This window comes from Hemiscyllium ocellatum, chromosome 30 (assembly GCF_020745735.1).
Source record: "Hemiscyllium ocellatum isolate sHemOce1 chromosome 30, sHemOce1.pat.X.cur, whole genome shotgun sequence".
In the NCBI taxonomy this organism is placed as follows: Eukaryota; Metazoa; Chordata; class Chondrichthyes; order Orectolobiformes; family Hemiscylliidae; genus Hemiscyllium; species Hemiscyllium ocellatum.
In genome coordinates this window covers 47,181,380-47,199,660 of record NC_083430.1, presented here as the reverse complement: position 1 = coordinate 47,199,660, position 18,281 = coordinate 47,181,380, and the positions used below count along the sequence as shown (strand labels likewise).

Sequence of the window (18,281 nt, the reverse complement as noted above, 5' to 3'; positions counted from 1 at the left end):
GCAGTAGTCACCAGTGTTTGTTGGTTTTGTGCTTTTAAACATTCAAGTTCAGCTGAAACATTTCTACATAGTGTAGAAATATTTGATCAGGTTTTCAGAATTTAATACGACATAGCTGTGTTTTGTTTTCATAGGTGATCGGAAAACTACCTTTACTTGTTTATAAGTTGGAGCAGTTGTCTTTTCGTACAAGTGCCTTCCTGCTTATTATTTTCACCATACCCAGTCCCAAATATTCAGGGTGCAGAGAATGTTACAAAGATGTTTACAAGGCTAACGCTATTGAGTAATAAAGAAACAAACTGCTTTTAAATTTTGCCACCATGCCCACTTCATAGTGGTCATCCTTCCACTTAGACTCTCCTCTTGATAACACAGCACAAATGCGAGTGCTCAGCAGAAGCTGGGACTATGTCAGAGTTTAGGTTTGGGGGTGGGGAAGGGGACTGTTGGCACATGGTGATATTGTTTGGAAAGGAATCTTGGTTTGTGACAGGGAATTCACCACATGTCAAGATGCCTAGGGTATGTTGAAGAATGTTTAACTATGTTTAAGGTGAATTGGAAAGAAAGTCACTGTCTTGATATTGCAGTCCCTCCCCCAGCCCCCATGGTTTATTTCTAAAGGTTTGGGGTATTCTCCTGCCTCAAGTGCCAAGTGGAGTTGGTTGCTAGAACATCATTATAAATAGTATTTATCTCCAACTAAGCCTCTGATTAGATTTTTCTTCTTCTAAGTAGGGTTGTGTAATTAGTTTGGGATAATGCCATTTTAGTTTCTTCATCAAAAAACAGTTGGGACATGACAAATGCAGGCTAGGTATATTTTAAAAAGTAGCCTTGCTCCAAACTACTAGCACCTAAGAAAGACATCTATCAGAATGGTAACACTTAGGAAGTGTCTGGATTGGAGGGATATGGGTCGAGTGCTGGCAGGTGGGACTAGATTGGGTTGGGATATCTGGCTGGAATGGACGGGTTGGACCAAAGGGGCTGTTTCCATGCTGTACATCTCTATGACTTTCCGATCCGATATTAATTCAACCTCTTTGCTTTGCATCCCAACAGGACCAGTACGGGAATTACGTCATTCAACATGTCCTGGAACATGGCCGCCCTGAAGATAAGAGCAAGATTGTATCTGAAATCAGAGGAAATGTCTTGGCTCTGAGCCAGCACAAGTTTGCCAGGTATCTCTGACATTTCGGTAGTCCCTTCTAACATGGGATTAGTCAAACGTCAAACCAGGTTGCTGATGTTTGAGTGTCTTGCCGTACCATACGTTGGGGCTGTATTCCCATTTAATCGGGCCCACTAGTTTACATTGACTTCATAAAGTTCAGGTTGTTGTCCACTTTTGGAAATGGCCATCCATCTGTTCCTTGTTGAAAATGGATACCAGTGGTTTTGTATTTAGCTCATATTTTGGTCTTCAAGCTGGATGTGTTAGGGCACCTTGGATTTCAGTATTGTTTACTTGTAATTCTGATCCAATTTGTCCAGCTTTTTTGGTCCTCCTGGGTCTGACTTTCTGCACATTGATCAGGCTAACAGTTTGCCTTGAAGTTGTGTTTTTTGGTTGAAGCACTAAGGTAGACTTTAGTTCTCTGACCACAGGGGACACGTTCTGCAGCAGCCAGACACAGAGCAGTCGATACTCCACCTGATATCGTGCAGCAAGATTTGGAAAAGATGTTTCCTTGTGAGCGAATAAAGAACTGAGGGTCATTGCTTATAAATAAGATTTCCCATTTTTGTCTGAGATGAGAAATCCTTTTCTGGGGTTCAGGAGTCTCTGGAACTCTGTTCCTTAAACAATGAAGTCAAATGTTTGAATAATTTTAAAATAGAGTGAGATAAATTCTTGATAAGCAAGAGTATTACTGGAGGTGGGGATAGATTACCCCACATCCAATCAGATTAGCCAGGCTCTTATTGAATGACTAAGCAGACTGAAGGGCTGAGTGGCCTTCTGTGGTTTTCTCTTTAATTCTGTGCCTTGTTTATGTATGCCAATGATTATCTGGCAGATTTCAGCTGCCTCTGCTAGGTGTTCCTAGCAACTTCACCTTTGGGCAGAGTGGTACTTAAAAGTTTCAAAACCTGAGATGCACTGCTACACAAGCTAAAATAAATTATCAATTGTTGACAGTTTACTGATATATTTTCTCTTCCTCCATCTCCCCCTTCACCCACCTAGGTTAATGTTATAGATTCTGCATACTGTTGAGATGACCATCAACATCTACAACAAATTTGGCATATTGTCACAAAAAAATCTGGTTTTCTGTGTCCTGTGTGGTGCTGTTCCAAATTCACTTCAGAAGTTTAGACAGTTGTGTCTCAAACATTTAAGCAAAACATTTTAAAGTGAATGGGCAATTCGTAGTTCAGACAGAATTTTGCCCTCGGCCTCTCGTGGTAGTCACCTTCACGGCGTACAGTCATGCCATATTGCACCATGTGATCTGTTGTGTATGTGCCATGTTTTTAGAAGAGCTGTCCGGCTTTGTCCCAGCTTTTTCCCATAACAATGCAGTTTATTTTTTCCCCAGTTACATATTCTGTTGCTTTTTGAAAGTTGCTGTGATATCTGATTCCACCAGCTTTCTCGTGTTGTGCGCACTTGAGCGTCTATAACCATCTAATTTTCACCTCACTTTACATCCAGATCTTTTTTCCCATGCCTGTAATTCAACCCACTATCTAAAGAGAACTTGTTTCTCTCTCTTAGCTGCATAGCAAAGTACATCACAATTTTGAGTAGCTTGATAGGGTCTTGAGCATACACAAGGGTCTAGAATGTTCTGAGTATCACCGTCATGACACCTCTTTGTTTTTTCAGCAATGTCGTTGAGAAATGTGTGACCCACGCCTCTCGTGCTGAGCGAGCTCTGCTGATTGATGAAGTGTGCAGTATTAACGATGGTCCTCACAGTGCCTTATACACTATGATGAAGGATCAGTACGCAAACTATGTGGTACAAAAGATGATTGATGTGGCAGAGCCAGCCCAGCGCAAGATTGTGATGCACAAGGTAGGTTTCATCAGCACATTTGCATTGTTGGAATGTTGCATCTTTAAATTGCAGGAGAGAACTAATTATAAAAGCTTCCTTCTGTCAAATGGCCTTTTAATGGATTTTATGTTCCTTTACATAAAATGTGAAAAAAAAGTACAAGTAGTAATTTTAGTGTCAAATGAACAATTCAAAGAAACATAGATTTAACAGCTTCCCAAAACCTGAAACATTCACTGAATGCTCATGAAGCTAAACGCCAAGTATTCCCATACTGCTGCTGTAGAACTAAATGTGCAGTGAAAAGGAATGGACTGGAACTTTGAGTTTGAGTCTCCCTGCCTGCTTTTTAAATTCCTTTGTGGGATGTGAGCGACACAAGCTGGTCAGCATTTATTGCCTGTCCCTAGTTGCCCCTTGAGAAGGTGGGGGTGAGCTGCCTCCTTGAAACACTACGTCCACCTGCCATAGGTAGACCCACAATGCCCTTAGGGAGGGAATTCCAGGATTTTGATCCAGTGGCAGTGAATGAGCAGCAATATATTTCCAAGTCAAGATGGTGAGTGGCTTGCAGGTGGTGATGTTCCCATATGTCTGCTGCCCATGTCCTTCTAGATAGAACTGGTTGTAGGTTTGGAAGGTGCTGTCCATGGATCTTTAGTGAATTTCTGCATGCATCTATGTAGGTAGTACATGCTGCTGCCACTGAGCATCGGTGATGGAGGGAGTAGATGCTTGTAGGGATGGTTATTCTGATTAGTTCATTGTCTAATTGCCAGTCTTGTCATTTTTCTCAAAAGCTGTAATTCTGAGCTCTGTAAAGTGAAACTGCTGAGGTGATGTGTTTTCTGACGGTATTGAATCTTCAGTTGCACTGTGTCGCACACACATTCCCGATATTGCAGCACAGATATGAAATGGAGACTTTTTGAAGGAGGAGAAATTGAACGACCACAAAAGAGTGGTGGTACTTTAGTCATCCGAAATGAAATTGTTCTGTGGATTTTGTTTCAGAGGGGCAAGATTTTCAGACATATAATGCCTTTCACATCTTTTGATGTATAATGTAGATAATAAGTCATTTGAGGAAACTGGTGAACAGACTATATATAGCACAGACTTTCATCTACGTATTGCATTCCTAGGTACCTTGTCTCTCTCTTCTCTCGCGCTCTCTCTCTCTCTCTTCTCTCGCGCTCTCTCTCTCTCTCTTCTCTCGCGCTCTCTCTCTCTCTCTTCTCTCGCGCTCTCTCTCTCTCTTCTCTCGCGCTCTCTCTCTCTCTCTTCTCTCGCGCTCGCTCTCTCTCTTCTCTTGCGCTCTCTCTCTTCTCTCGCGCTCTCTCTCCCCCCACCAAAATGAAGGACTTATGCTCGAAACATGCTTCTGCTCCTCAGATACTGCCTGACTGGCTGTGCTTTTCCAGCACCACGTTTTGACTCTGAATACTGTTTAAGTGCCAAGTTAATTTATTATGGACATCTGTCAGGTACATCGTGGCTAGGATCTGGAACACGTCTTTGGATAATGCCAGGAGGTGATTTACATTTTAAGTAGTAAAATGGGGATGTAGATTTCTCTAAATCTAGAGAATAGACCCTGCAGAGCGACAGTACTCGTGGATTTTGGATTGCTTTGATAGCCAACGTGCGTAAGGCACTTGCAAGGGCTTGATGTCAGGACGCGTTGGTGTACAGTTGAGAGTACCACACTGACACTGTATGATTTAACACCTAATTACTCATCAACTTTAACATGGTAGCTGATGATGTCACACCTGATGTCATTCCTGACCCAGTCTGAATGCAATTGTCATGTGCTCTGTCTGCAAACCATCTTTCATTTTAAGGAGGAGACTATGTTAGAATGACTCAACTTGTGAATGTTTCAGAAAGAGGAAATGAAGATAAGTTTGGAAAAGCCCCAGGTACTCAACTCCCCAGTGATTTTCTTCCCGATGTGCTCTGTACAGTGTATATTGACTACCATGAACTTTCTTGCATTCACCTTCATCACACATGAGTCCAGGTCAGTTGCATTCCTGAGTTAGAGCATTCCAGTACAGTACAGGCCCTCCGGCCCTCGATGTTGCGATGCCCTGTGAAACCAATCTGAAGCTCTTCTAACCTACACTATTCCATTCTCATCCATCTGCCTATCCAATGACCATTTAAATGTCCTTAGGGTTGATGAGTCCACTACTGTTGCAGGAGGTGTGTTCCCCGACATACCAGTTGAAGCAGTGTTGAAGGCAGGAGATCAAGGCATTGGGATAGACAAACCAGAACTTATCCCCTACTTCAGTCCATGTTCATAATAAGAATGTGGTTTCATTACCTTGTGTATCTGTACATAATGACACGATGTTAACTAATGTGGTTTTGTTAGAACACAAGGCTTTTTAGATTAGATTAGACTTACAGTGTGGAAACAGGCCCTTCGGCCCAACAAATCCACACCGACCTGCCGAAGTGAAACCCACCCATACTCCTACATTTACCCCTTTACCTAACACTACGGGCAATTTAGCATGGCCAATTCACCTGACCCGCACATCTTTGGACTGTGGGAGGAAACCGGAGCACCCGGAGGAAACCCACGCTGACACGGGGAGAACGTGCAAACTCCACACAGTCAGTCGCCTGAGTCGGGAATTGAACCCGGGTCTCTGGAGCTGTGAGGCAGCAGTGCTAATTAAGGGACAGTTTTCTAAATGTGATACTCAAGACAATTTAATCGGGGTACCAGGCAGTAGAAAGACTTTTTAAAAAACTGATCTAGATGGATGAGATAAAACATGCGCACACCCAGCTTCTGTTTACTGAATCTTTCTAAAGCTAATGGCTGAGAGTGGCTGTTAAAGCATCTTGATCCTGCAGCAGTGTTTTGTTTTTGCTTCAGCATTGCTACTTGCTGATAAATAGCCCAAAGCCGAAAGATGAAAGCTATTATAACCTGTCGTCTGTTTTGAGTCAGCCCAGAAACTTTCTGTCACTAAAATCTTACAGTAAGATGTCCCTATGGCTGCTAATTTGCATGTTTCACTTGGTGTTCAGGACTATGTCTATATTTTGAGTGTAGCAGTTATGCAGATGGATATAACATTCTGAGTCATCCTGTGTTGCAAAGGCGATCTGTTCCTTTTACGTGCAAAGGATCCTGTAGTCATCATCCAGAAGAGAGGGATCTTTAGCTGTGTAACTCTGTTTCTGAAATTCAATTTACCTTCCTGGTTGAGATCAGCTATCTAAGCACAAATTAGCCATTTCTGGGAGAGCCTGGTATCACCTGGTCTTCGTGCCTCAACAGCTCATTGTTTATTCAAGCGAGCTACCAAAGGAAATGTATTTCTGCTGCATTGTTATAAATGTTTGCGATAGTTTCAGTCTCTTGAGTTGTAGACATGTTTGGGTCATTGTGTTGCTGTGCTGTATTTTAGCCCCGCTATTTAAAATTGTTGTTCTGTATCTTCTATTTTACAAGAAAGCCGTCCATGTAAGTTTGGAATTTGGTGAGGTATTGGGTGCTTCACTGGTTATTAATGACTCAAGTGATGGCACAAGCCTTTTTTGGCACATGCCGGTGATTGAATTGGGAAACTCTTGCAGGAGCTTGCATTCTCCTATGGGTCAGATTGCACCGTGGTGATTTACTTAACACATCTACTGTCAACTTCTACTGAGTAATGTAACTAAAAGTGTCGGCTGGCAGGAGATTTGCCCCAGCTATAGTGGTTCATAGCCTAGGAGATTTACTTCAAGCTAGTCAGTAACACCAGCAAATTGATAAGAGAATCTCTTGCCCCGGTGATGTTGCTAATTTGCTGTTTTAAATCACTTTCCAGATCAGACCTCACATTGCAACCCTTCGCAAGTACACCTATGGGAAGCATATCTTGGCCAAACTCGAAAAATATTACATGAAGAATGGAGTGGACCTGGGCCCAATTGGTGGGCCACCCAATGGAATGCTGTAAATGTGAATTTCGTAAAGCAGAATAACACCACCTCCCACTTTCTCCTTACTTGGGGGACTAAACGTGATTGACTGATGTAACAACCAGCAGCCTAATCCTCTACCCTGCAGGCTCTTAACTACAAACCTTGGCTTTAGGTTGCCATAACATGCTAGCAAAAGCAAACCAATTTAGTATCCTCGGTGAAAGCATTTATAAATTTTATTTTAAGCCTGTTATGTATGTATATATATATATGATGCTTAGCAATTCCCAAAGTCCTATTTTTTCCAGGAGATGTTCACACTCTTTTTGGTTAATTTTTTTAGAATTGATCACTGCCCTGCTTTTCTACTGTGTCTCAGTGATGTATAGAAATAGTTGTACATAAGGTTTAAGAATAAAAAAAGTATGTGTCACACCCAAATTGTGATATTTTTGTCACACCTTTCCCCCCCCCCCTTAAATGTACAAAAAGTAGAAAAGTTCAGGGTGTTTTTGGTGAAATCTGGCTTGTTACATGCAGATTCAGTTCTAATGTACTCCTGCTGTGACAGTAAGATATGCAAGAAATTGAAATCTACTTGTAATTATCTTTTTCATTATGGACATGAGCTTTTCTTGGAAATTATTTGGCAGATTTATATTTAAATCAGTTCCACAGGTTTTCAAACATATAACAAGTAACTTTAAAATGAAAGTTATTTTGTAAAAAAAATTAATTAAACAGGCACTTTGAGTGTCTTTTTTTTGATGATTTCCCTTAACCCCGTAGGTGTTTTTAAATTTGAATACCTGCTCTGTTTTTATGATTTGCATGAGTGCCCCTGCCTCCCAGCTTCCCTGCCTTCTGACCTTTTTCAATTCCAGATGTGCTGTTTGGTTCTCTTTCATGTTGAACTCAACCATGGAATAGAATTTCTATTCTTTGTGTACCCATGCAGAGCTTTTTCGGGTGCACAGCTTGCTTCTATTCCTTCAACAGGTAGGCATACGGATTTAAACAAATCATTTTTTTTAGAAAATGCGAACAAGCCAAGGTGGCTGCATTGTTTGCAGATGTTCAGCATGAGGAAGACAACAAAAGAAATGAAATCCAACCAAATGTTTGGTCTTGCTTATAAATATGTAGTGTATAATTGTTGTAGACTTTGCATATATATTTGTAGTTTTTTTTCCTTTTTTGGCAAATTGATGTCTATCTGTATCTAAAATGTACCCTAGTAGTGGAGCATAATTTGACTGTACAATTGTACATTTGTAAACCTCTATAATGTAAATGTGGAAAGTTTGAACCAACTTTAACCCTTTGAAAAACAAAAATAAGACAAAATGTGCATTTCAGTGTATATTCACATTTTTTCCTTTTGTCGTTAGCATATAGTATTGTACAATGTAAATTTCAATCAGAAGTAAATTTTTGAAGGAAAATGTTCTATCTTTATACAGCTTAGGGAATGTAAAACACTTGCTTTCTTTTTAACCTGTCACTCGATGGAACAGTAGTCTCTCTCCTTTATAAATGTTGTGGAAAATTAATATTCTGTTCACATAGAACTTTTACAAATATTGTAATGTTTTTTTTGTTGTGACAGTAGAACAAATTGTGCATAGCAACAGAATCCCTAGTTACCATGGAAATGAAACTTCCTGTTCATCTTGTAAAGTGTGGACTACCCTTTTTGTACAGAAGATACCTGTATTTTGCATTTTTTGTCTACTTGTAAGTGAATGTATGATACTGTCAATTTTCTTGGTTTGAATATAGAAATGTAACACTACATTCATGATGTACATTTACAGAAAGCCTTGTGTATATTTCCAGAAGAACTTTTGCAAGTACACCTGTAACCATATGTGTATAATTAACAAACCTGTGTATGCTTGGCCTCTGCAAATATTTTTTGTAACTTTTTTCTTGTGTAGATTGTCTCTAAAAACAATGCGTGCTCTTTATTTTGAAAAAAAAACAGTACTTTAAAATCTGTACTCGTGTTTTAAAAAAAGACTCTGGGTGGTTTGGTTAGACATTTTTGGAAAACATCATTAAAAGAGCTAGTAATTCAATTGTTTCCATGGTAGCTACTTTACATTTAACATAGCTTGTAACATTTTGAGTGTGTTTGGATATTCTGTGTAGTGATTACCTGTTATATTTAAATTGCCCCATCCTGGAGTTCAGTTCTGAGTACTACGTCTCTCTGGCTCTGCACCACTCCATTTGCAAAGATTGTTGCTGGATTCCAATTTGTCACTGCCTTGTGTAGAGATCAAGGATTAAATGTGAGATCCTTATGCTATAAGGGTACAGGCTTCCAAATGAGTTCAATTAAATCTCAATTCTGTTAAGGGGAAAGGAATCACAACTAGTTTCCCATTTTTTCAGCTGGTTTCAGGATGTCCACCAGAATGTGTAGTTCTGGCATTTGTGAAATCTGTCTCAAAATCTTGAATGCCAAGTATTGACTATCTTTTAAATTTGCAGTTTTAATTTGAGCTAGTTTTTGCAATCATGGTTTTAAATTTCATGGAAAGGCAGTCCCTATCAAGTCAATTCTTTCTACCCTTATTTTAATGTATAGAAGGTCCCCAAATTATGCACGCTCATAATTAGGAATGAGGTATCAAACGAGGGTGTAATTTTAACGATTCAGCAAATGAATATTTCCTGTACTTGTGAATGGCTCCTTTTATATTATCCTTTGTGGAGTTCTGTTTTGTGTACAAAACTACTTGCATACAGACTAAATAATCGAACTCATTCGCAATCTGGATACTGCCTGTGTTTGACTGTGAAATTATATGTTTAATGCTGTGTGCAGTTTGGATTCCTATTTAAGGAAGAATTTTAAACACGTTGGTTGCTGTTCAACTGAGGTTTGAGTGATACTTAGAATGAGTGGGTTGTCTTATGAGGAAAGATTGGACAGGCTTGTTTTCACTGGAGATTAGAAAAGGGAATGGTGACTGAAGTGGACAAAATGTTCAGTGTTCTTGGTAAGGTAAAAATCCAGAAGGATGGAGCTTTGTTTTAAATTTAGGAGTTGCCCTTTTAGACCAAGATGAAGAGAAATCTTTTCTCAAAAGATCGTACGAGTTTAGAGCTCTGTTTCAAAAGACATTGAAAGTGTGGAGTCATTCAATAATTTAAAGGCTGAGTTGGATAAGGTTCTTGTTAGACTATCAAAGATGATGAGGGATAGATGGGAATGTGGAATTCAAAACATGAATGGATCATCCATGGTCTAATTAAATGGGAGACACAAAAAAAACTGCAGTAGCTGGAATCCACAGTAGATTGGCAGGAGGCTAGGAGAACACTGCAAGTCAAGCAGCTTCAGGAGGTGGAGAGATCGACGTTTTGGGTGTAACCTTTCTTCAGGACTGACTTAACTCTGTCCTTATTGAATGGTGGAGCAGACTTGAGCCAATTGGTTTATCTGTGCTTCTATTTAATATGTTTGTTTGTGCTTTAACAGGGAAGCAAGATTACAGTATTGTGCAAAGAAGTGGACTGATTATCCATAACACAATATGGTGGTTGTGCAAATGCAGATGTGGCTAGAGAAGGCATCTGACTGTGACAAGAGCAGGTTGCTACATTCTGCGTGCTGCTTACAAGAAGATTGGCAATGGGCATCAGAAGTTGGCCCATTGGTGGGGGCTGTGTCCTGCACTGGGATTGGGTAGGAGGATGACGCAAGGCATCAGGCTCCTTTTTGCCTAGGATTGAGAGAGCGATAGGCTGCTCGGGCAAACTAAAACTCTTATCTTGCAGGTTACTTTATTTTGCATCTAGGCAGCTGCATCCCATTGCTTTAGAATGACTTGTTTGCTTTTCGCTACCTCATGGTGATGTTCATTAGATAGTCAGCCACAGAGAAATCTGACCATGTGCGTTTCACTCTGGAATGCTTTTAATGTAGGAGCTGTTGGGTTTTTAATTGGATGATAGACCTGCAGCTGCGTCTGAGGTTTTGGTTCAAATCCCACTTCATGCCTATTGGAGGTGCATTAAAAAAGCAGCTCTCAAATTCTTTCCAAAGAACATCCTCCAAAAGGAAACCTATCAGGTGGAGGTAATTCTTGCCCATTATCACATCAGACCTTGCAGTGAAAGTGACTTTGGGCAAAATAAAACTTGGCATGTGTTTAGAAGCCATAAAGATTGGCCAAAATTAAAACCACAATTGCTTATAAATTAATTCTCATTCAAACATTTCACTCTCCTGGAATAGTTTCCCAAGACAACAAATGTCAACCACAAATTAATTTCTCCTTCAAAATCTGCTGACGGCTGAGGAAAAAAACCCTCCAATCTGAAATTTAAAATGGGACAGTTGGTCAAAACGCCTTTGTGCAGAAAATAGTGGAAACAAGAAATGCTGGAAATCCCAGGGGTCAGGCGGCTGTGGAGAGAGCAAGCTAACGTTTCGGGTCTAAATGCTTTGAAAATAGTGTGTCTAATATTAGAGAACTCAGCTAGTCTGCCAACATCTGTATTGAAAGGAAAGAGTGAACATTTCAAATGTGATATGACTTCAGAATTTGGCAGAAGCCGTTTTGATCTCAATGTTAACTCTGTTAGCATAGATGTTGTCAGACGTGCTGAGTTTCTCCAGCACTACAATTAATGGTATGCACCTGGTGTAAGACATCTTTTAATGTTGGTAGGTTGTTCGATCGCAGCAGGCATGATCCTTGACTGAAGGTAGGTCCAGTTCCAATGGCAAGGAAACCTGGATGACTGGGGATTTCCCTATTGTAGTCTTCATTGAATTGAATTTATTGTCACATGTACCGATGCAAAGTGAAAAGCTTTGTCGTGTGAGCAATACAGGCAGATCACAGAGTTAAGTAGCATAGAGAAGTAAATAATAGGTAAACAGCGGCAAAAACAAAAACACGGGTACAGGTGAATGTTAAGAGTTTGAGAGTGAGAGTCCATTCAGTACTCTAACAACAGTAGGGTAGAAACTGTTGTGAAATCAGCTGATGCATGTGTTCAGGCTTCTGTACCTTCTCCCCAATGGTAGAGGTTGTAGAAAAACATTGTCAGGGTGGGATGGATCTTTGAGAATGCTGGCGGCCTTTCCTTGTCAGCGGGCCTGGTAGATGGATTCTGTAGTTGGGAGGTTGGCCTTTGTGATTGTCCAGGCCGAGTTCACCACTCTCTGTAACCGTCTATGATCTGTAATGGTATAATTGCCATACCAGGCAGTGATACATCCAGACAGCATGCTCTTGATGGCGCTCCAATAATGGTTGCCATGGGTATTCGCTGTTATGTCAAATGTGCTCAGCTGCCTGAGGAAGAAGAGATTTCATGTCAGGCAGGTGTCTTGTGGGGTCTGGGGCGTTTCGTGTTGGTTCTCCCTCCTGGGGCATGTCTCATGGGTCCCTCCATTTTTCGGTAGGCCCCAAGCCTGGGGCTCGCAGTAGGCTGCCTCCTGCTGGTCTGGCCTTCATCCCGGGTGGTCAGATGGGTCATGGGCACCACGTGGTCTGCTGCCTTTATCCAGTAAGCTGGCGTTGAGGATCAGGAGTTTCAAACCTGAGAGTTCAGGCCATTGATATTGCATGGAAACCTACTACCTGGATGGTTGTGGAGGACTTAGTTTGGATTGTGCTTTGGTTCCTCCCCTCCAACAATATCTTCATGTGTGGCCCTGCCAGGAGTCATTCTGCATCAAGCACTTCCGTATGAGAGAGGTCGCAATGCCCAGCCCATAAATCATCTGAATTGGACTCTTATGTGTGATGCCAGAAAGACCAGTATCCTATTGTGACTGACCAATGACCAGTGTTTCGGGTCTCTCATTTGTAAAGTTGCTTTCCACCTGGCTGTTGAACAATTAAAGGTGGGTATTGGAAATCTGAAATAAACAGAATGATGTAGGAGGTCTAGCAGTATTTGTGGGGAGTGGAATTATTTTCAACAGAGCACTTCTGCGGACACTGGAGAATTGAAACAAAAATAGAAATTGCTGGAGTTGTAGAGGGAGAAACATTTAACATTTCTTGTCCAGTGACCCTTTGTCAGAACTGGACGAAGTTAACTCTGCTTTTCTCCACGGATGCTGCCAGACTTGGTGTTTTTGTTTCAGGTTTCCAACAGTTCTTTGTTTCATTAGTTCCTTCCTACTTCACAAAAGTGATCGTACGAACAAATCCCAGAATTCTGCTCTCAGAATCTCCACTGATAGTTCACTTCTGCCCTCTGCTGCCAGGAAGAAGCAGCTGAGGACAATCTTTAAGAGTTAAAAGTTGTACACATCTGAATTCACGCAACATTGCAGATCAGAAATGATCTGTTTGATCCATTAAGTCTACCAATGTTTTCATGAACCTGAACAGTCTAATTTAATCCCATCCCCTCTCCACATTGTTTCAAGCAACTGTATAATTAAGATTCAAAAACAATTCATGGTCTTGTTTTTGTCGATGACTTATGGAAGAGAATTCCACCATCTAATTACCCTGTTCTAAATATTTTGCGAACCTTTTGTTCTTTGTGATTTTAAATTTGTCTTTGCTGGTTACAATCTTGCCTGCCAAAACCTATCACTTATTATCCTTCCATGTGTTCAGCTCTCAAAATCTGTAAGTCCCTCACGACTGCTGTCGTGTGAGTCGAATCCCACTGCGTGTTTTTACTTTCTAATCTGAGGAAAGGATTTACATTTTCAAGCCCCTAATTTTCTTTCTTGCCATTTTTTGAGAAAACCAGGCAGGTTGGTTCTTCCCTGTGAATGTATTGCAGAGATGCTTCATTTTCGTCCCTAGATTGAGTATTGTTACCCTAGGGTGGGGGGGGGGGTGTCCAAAACTAGGGGGTGTATGTTTAGGGTGAAAGGAAACATTTAAAAGGGACCTGAGGGGCAACTTTTTCTCAGAGGGTGCTATGTGTATGGAATGAGCTGCCAGAGGAAGTGGTGGAGGCTAGAACCATTGCAACATTTAAAAGGCATCTGGTTGGGTATATGAGTAGGAAGGGTTTAGAGCGATATGGGCTGGTAAATGAGGCTAGATTAATTTAGGATAGCTGAATGATGTAGAAGTCAGACCGAAGGGTCTGTTTATGTTTTTTTAGACTCCAGTTGTACATCACACAATGTAGTTCATGCCTTTCAGATGTGACAAAATGTTTCTCAATCATTGAACTACCTTTGTTGTTACAGCAGCGAAGTCTAGCAAATTAAACCAAAGCAAGACATGTTTTTTTTAAAAAAGAGTACAGGTTCAGGAGAGTGAAAAATGAATGGGAGGGGAGTTTCAGGAGATGGGAGGGGAGTTTCAGGAGATGGGAGGCAGTGAAAGGTTTGCCTTAGCCCAGCGTAAGATGTAGGACCTTGATGGGAACAGCATCTTCAGGAGATCCTCCTAAATCATTGACTCCTCCTCAGGCTGCGGAGGGAACATGGCAATCCCAATGGGTTCTGTGGCTAATCTGAAACTGACCACAGACCGTATTGCACTGTCTAAAGTTCAATCTGGATGGTTGCGGTGATTTTTACAAGTCTGATTTCCAGAAATAAAAAGAAATTGTAATTCAGAATTGAAACAAAATGTAATGCAAGTGCACAACTAGTTCATGAATATCTGAAAGGGGAAGAAGGTTAATGTCCCTTTTTTCAGTCGCAGAGTGTGGGTGTCGCTGGCAGGGTCAGTATGTATTGCCGTTGTGAAGGTGATGGTGAGCTGCCTTCTTGAACCAGTGCAGACCATGTGCTGTAGATAGGCCGCAATGCCCTTTAGCAGGGAGTTTCCAGCGTTTTGACACACTGGTACTGAAGGAACAGCGATGTATTTCCAAGTTGGGATAGTGAGTGGCTTGGGAGCAACTTGCAGGTGCTGACATTCCTATGTATTTGCTGCCTTTGCCCTTCTAGATGGAAGTGGTCAAGGGTTTGGAATGTGCTATGGAAGGATCTTTGGCAAATTTACAGCAAGAGTGGCTTGTTAAGACCAGCATTTCAGTGAGCAGTTGAGACCAGCCGTGTTGCTGTGGGTCTGGAGTCACACGTAACCGGACCAGGTAAGAATGGCAGATTTCTTCAAAGAAAATGAATGAACCTGATGGGTTTTTCTGATAATCAGCAACGGTTTCAACGTCATCATTAGATTCTTAATTTCATGTGTTATTGAACTGAAGTTGCCATGGTAGGATTCAGGTCAGCACCCACAGAACATTAGCTACATTTCTGCATTTTTAATGCCACAAGGCCATTGCATTCCTGCTTTCAAACTTTTATTTCACTGAGATTGTTCCTTTTTATTAACTTTAATCTGGGTTAGGAAACAGTGAACCCAATTCCCAATTAGACTTTGGAAATGGCGAAGTCTTCAGCGAATGTCTAGATAGACATCCATTGTGTACTAGATTAATTTAGGAAATAGCCCATAGATGACGTTTAGTTAATGCCTTATGAATTACTAATCCCTCACTGTGGGTCCACCTACAGCCCATGGACTGCAGCAATTCAAGAAGCCAGTTCACCACCACCTTCTCACAGGCAACTAGGGGCAGGTTGCAAATGCCGCACAATAGCAGCGTTCAAGAAACACATGGGCGAACACATGTATTAGAAGGGAATAGAGGGATAAGGATTCTTTTAAGTAAAGACAGCATTTTTATGGAAGGGCAAAATGTATCTGCACAGGCTTGGAGGGCTGAAGGGCCTGTTTCTGTGCTGTACTCTCTGGATGTAGGTTTGCTCGCTGAGCTGGAAGGTTCATTTCCAGACGTTTTGTCACCCTACTAGGTAACATCTTCAGTGGGCCTCCAGGCAAAGCACTGTTGATAATTCCTGCTTTCTACTTATATGTTTGGGTGTCTTTGGATTGGTGATATCATTTCCTGTGGTGACATCATTTCCTGTTCTTTTTCTCAGGGGGTGGTAGATGGGGTCTAACTCAATGTGTTTGTTGACAGTGTTCCGGTAGGAATGCCATGCCTCTAGGAATTCTCATATATGTCTCTGTTTGGTTTGGGAATGACATCAGTACAGGAAATTATGTCACCACAGGAAATGACATTACCAACCCAAAGAAATCCAAACATATAAATAGAAAACAGGAATTATCAGCAGTGCTTCGCCCGGAGGCCCACTGAAGATGTTACCTAGTAGGGTGACGAAACGTCTGGAACTGAACCTTCCAGCTCAGCGAGCAGATTTACATCCAGAACCTCAACCTGAGCTACAAGTCTTCTCAAAACTCGCTGTATTGTTCTCTGTTCTTCGCTGAACAGAACAGAATTCCTTCAGTGTGGGAACAGGCCATTCAGTCAACAAGTTGAAACCGACCTTCCGAAGAGTAGACCACCCAGACCTATTCCCCAACCATACATTTACCCCTAACCTGCACATGTTTGAATTGTGTAAAGAAACCAGAGCACCCGGAGAAAACCCATGCAGACATGAGGAGAACATACAAACTCCACACACACAGTCGTCCGAGGCGGGAATTGAACCCGGGTCCCTAGCGCTGCGAGGCAGCAGTGCTGACCACTGAGCCACAATACTGCCCCAAATGATAATCCCCATGTCCACATGAATGAATATAAAAAATAAACGCCAAAAGAATTGTTCCTAGTTTGAAAGAGTACTATAGTCAGAGGATTGGTTTTAACATATCTGAAATTACACGGGTGAGTTTGATTCAAGGTAAATATAATCCATGTCAAACACATTTTCTGTGACCATTGACTGCAATGAGCTAACTGGTGTGGGGCAGTGGTAGAGCCCCTGCCTTAAAGTTCCAGAGGTGAGTCATGCCATGCCTTTAGCAGGTTGGTTTTTAAAAAGTATTTGGACTCTGGGAGGGCTCTTGTAACTCAGTGATGTCCCGAACTTGGGTCTGCAGGTCCAAGTTCTACCTGCTCTGCACATGTGCGTTTAAGCAGATCGCTAACCTGGTTAGCATGGCCGAGTGGTCTTCAGGTTTCATTCAGGTACCGGTCTCTTTGGAGGATGGACGAGTGAATCAGATTATTTGGTGTCTTCATCGCAGTAATGTGGCCAAATGAATGTGCTGAATTAAGATTCCAGGGTGGATGTGACAAAGATGTTCCCACCAGGAGGAGAGACAAGGACTAAAGGGCATGGCCTCGGAGTGAAGAGACAACTCTTTCGAACTGAGATGGGGAGGAATCTCTTCAGCCAGAGGGTGGTGAATCTGTGGAACTCATTGTCACAGAGGGCTGTGGAGGCCAAGTAATTGAGTGCATTTAATGTAGAGATGGATAGGTTCTTGATCAGTAAGGGGATCAAAGGTTCCAGGCGAATGTGGTTGAGAAATGTAGCAGCCATGATTGAATGGTGAAGCAGACATGATGGGCCAAATGGCCTAATTCTGCTCCTCTCTTTTATGGCCTGGGGAGGTTTGGATTTGAATCCCACTGCTACCAACTGTACAAGTAATTTGTGATGGAGATTTTAGGGGAACCTCAACTCTGTTCCCCATAGATGTAGAAAGAATTCTGGAGGGTTTGTATGGTGCAATGATAGTGTCCTTGTCTGTTGGCAGGAGGCCTAGGTTCAAGTTCCACCTGTTCCAGAGGTGTGTGTCACAGATCTCGACAGGTTAGTTTTAAAAGGAAATGTCCAGGTGGGGGAATAGGGAATAAATGTTAGCCTTGCTTGTGATGTTTGATTAATAATAAAGACCTAGCTCTCGAGTTATTTTTGGTTTTGTGATTACTCAGTCAGGGTTACAAACCAGCCAGCATTCCATAAGGAAACATGCTGCTATGAGTAACCTCAGGAAGTAAGAATGACACAAAAGGCATTTAACAACTTTTTTTGAGGGGTTGGTGGTGGAGTCAAAGAGTCATAGAGATGTACAGCATGGAAACACACCCTTCGGTCCAACCCGTCCATGCCGACCAGATATCCCAGCCCAATCTAGTCCCACCTGCCAGCACCCGGCCCATATCCCTCCAAAACCCTTCCTATTCATAAACCCATCCAAATGCCTCTTAAATGGTGCAATTGTACCAGCCTCCACCACTTCCGCTGGCAATTCATTCCAATCACGTACCACCCTCTGAGTGAAAAAGTTTCCCCTTAGGTCTCTTTTATATCTTTCCCCTCTCACCCTAAACCTCTAGTTCTGGACTCCCCCACCCCAGGGAAAAGACTTTGCCTATTTACCTTATCCATTTTCCTCATGATTTTGTAAACCTCTATGAGGTCACCTCTCAGCCTCCGATGCTCCAGGGAAAGCAGCTCCAACCTGTTCAGCCTCTCCCTATAGCTCAAATCCTCCAACCCTGGCAACATCTTGGTAAATCTTTTTTAGATCC

The 18,281-nt window shown here is 41.8% G+C and overlaps 1 protein-coding gene across 7 annotated transcripts in view; it reads left to right on the top strand.

The window, feature by feature from the left end:
* Positions 1-9,012, top strand: part of LOC132830146 (pumilio homolog 1-like) — a 123,456-nt gene extending 114,444 nt beyond the window's left edge. For all 7 annotated transcript variants that reach the window (XM_060847662.1, XM_060847660.1, XM_060847657.1 and 4 more), the window contains 3 exons: positions 1,069-1,190; positions 2,846-3,038; positions 6,863-9,012. In XM_060847662.1, coding sequence (XP_060703645.1) covers positions 1,069-1,190; positions 2,846-3,038; positions 6,863-6,994 — 447 coding nt within the window. In that variant the 3' untranslated portion in view covers positions 6,995-9,012. The remainder of the gene's footprint in view (positions 1-1,068; positions 1,191-2,845; positions 3,039-6,862) is intronic.
* Positions 9,013-18,281: the final 9,269 nt, after the last annotated feature.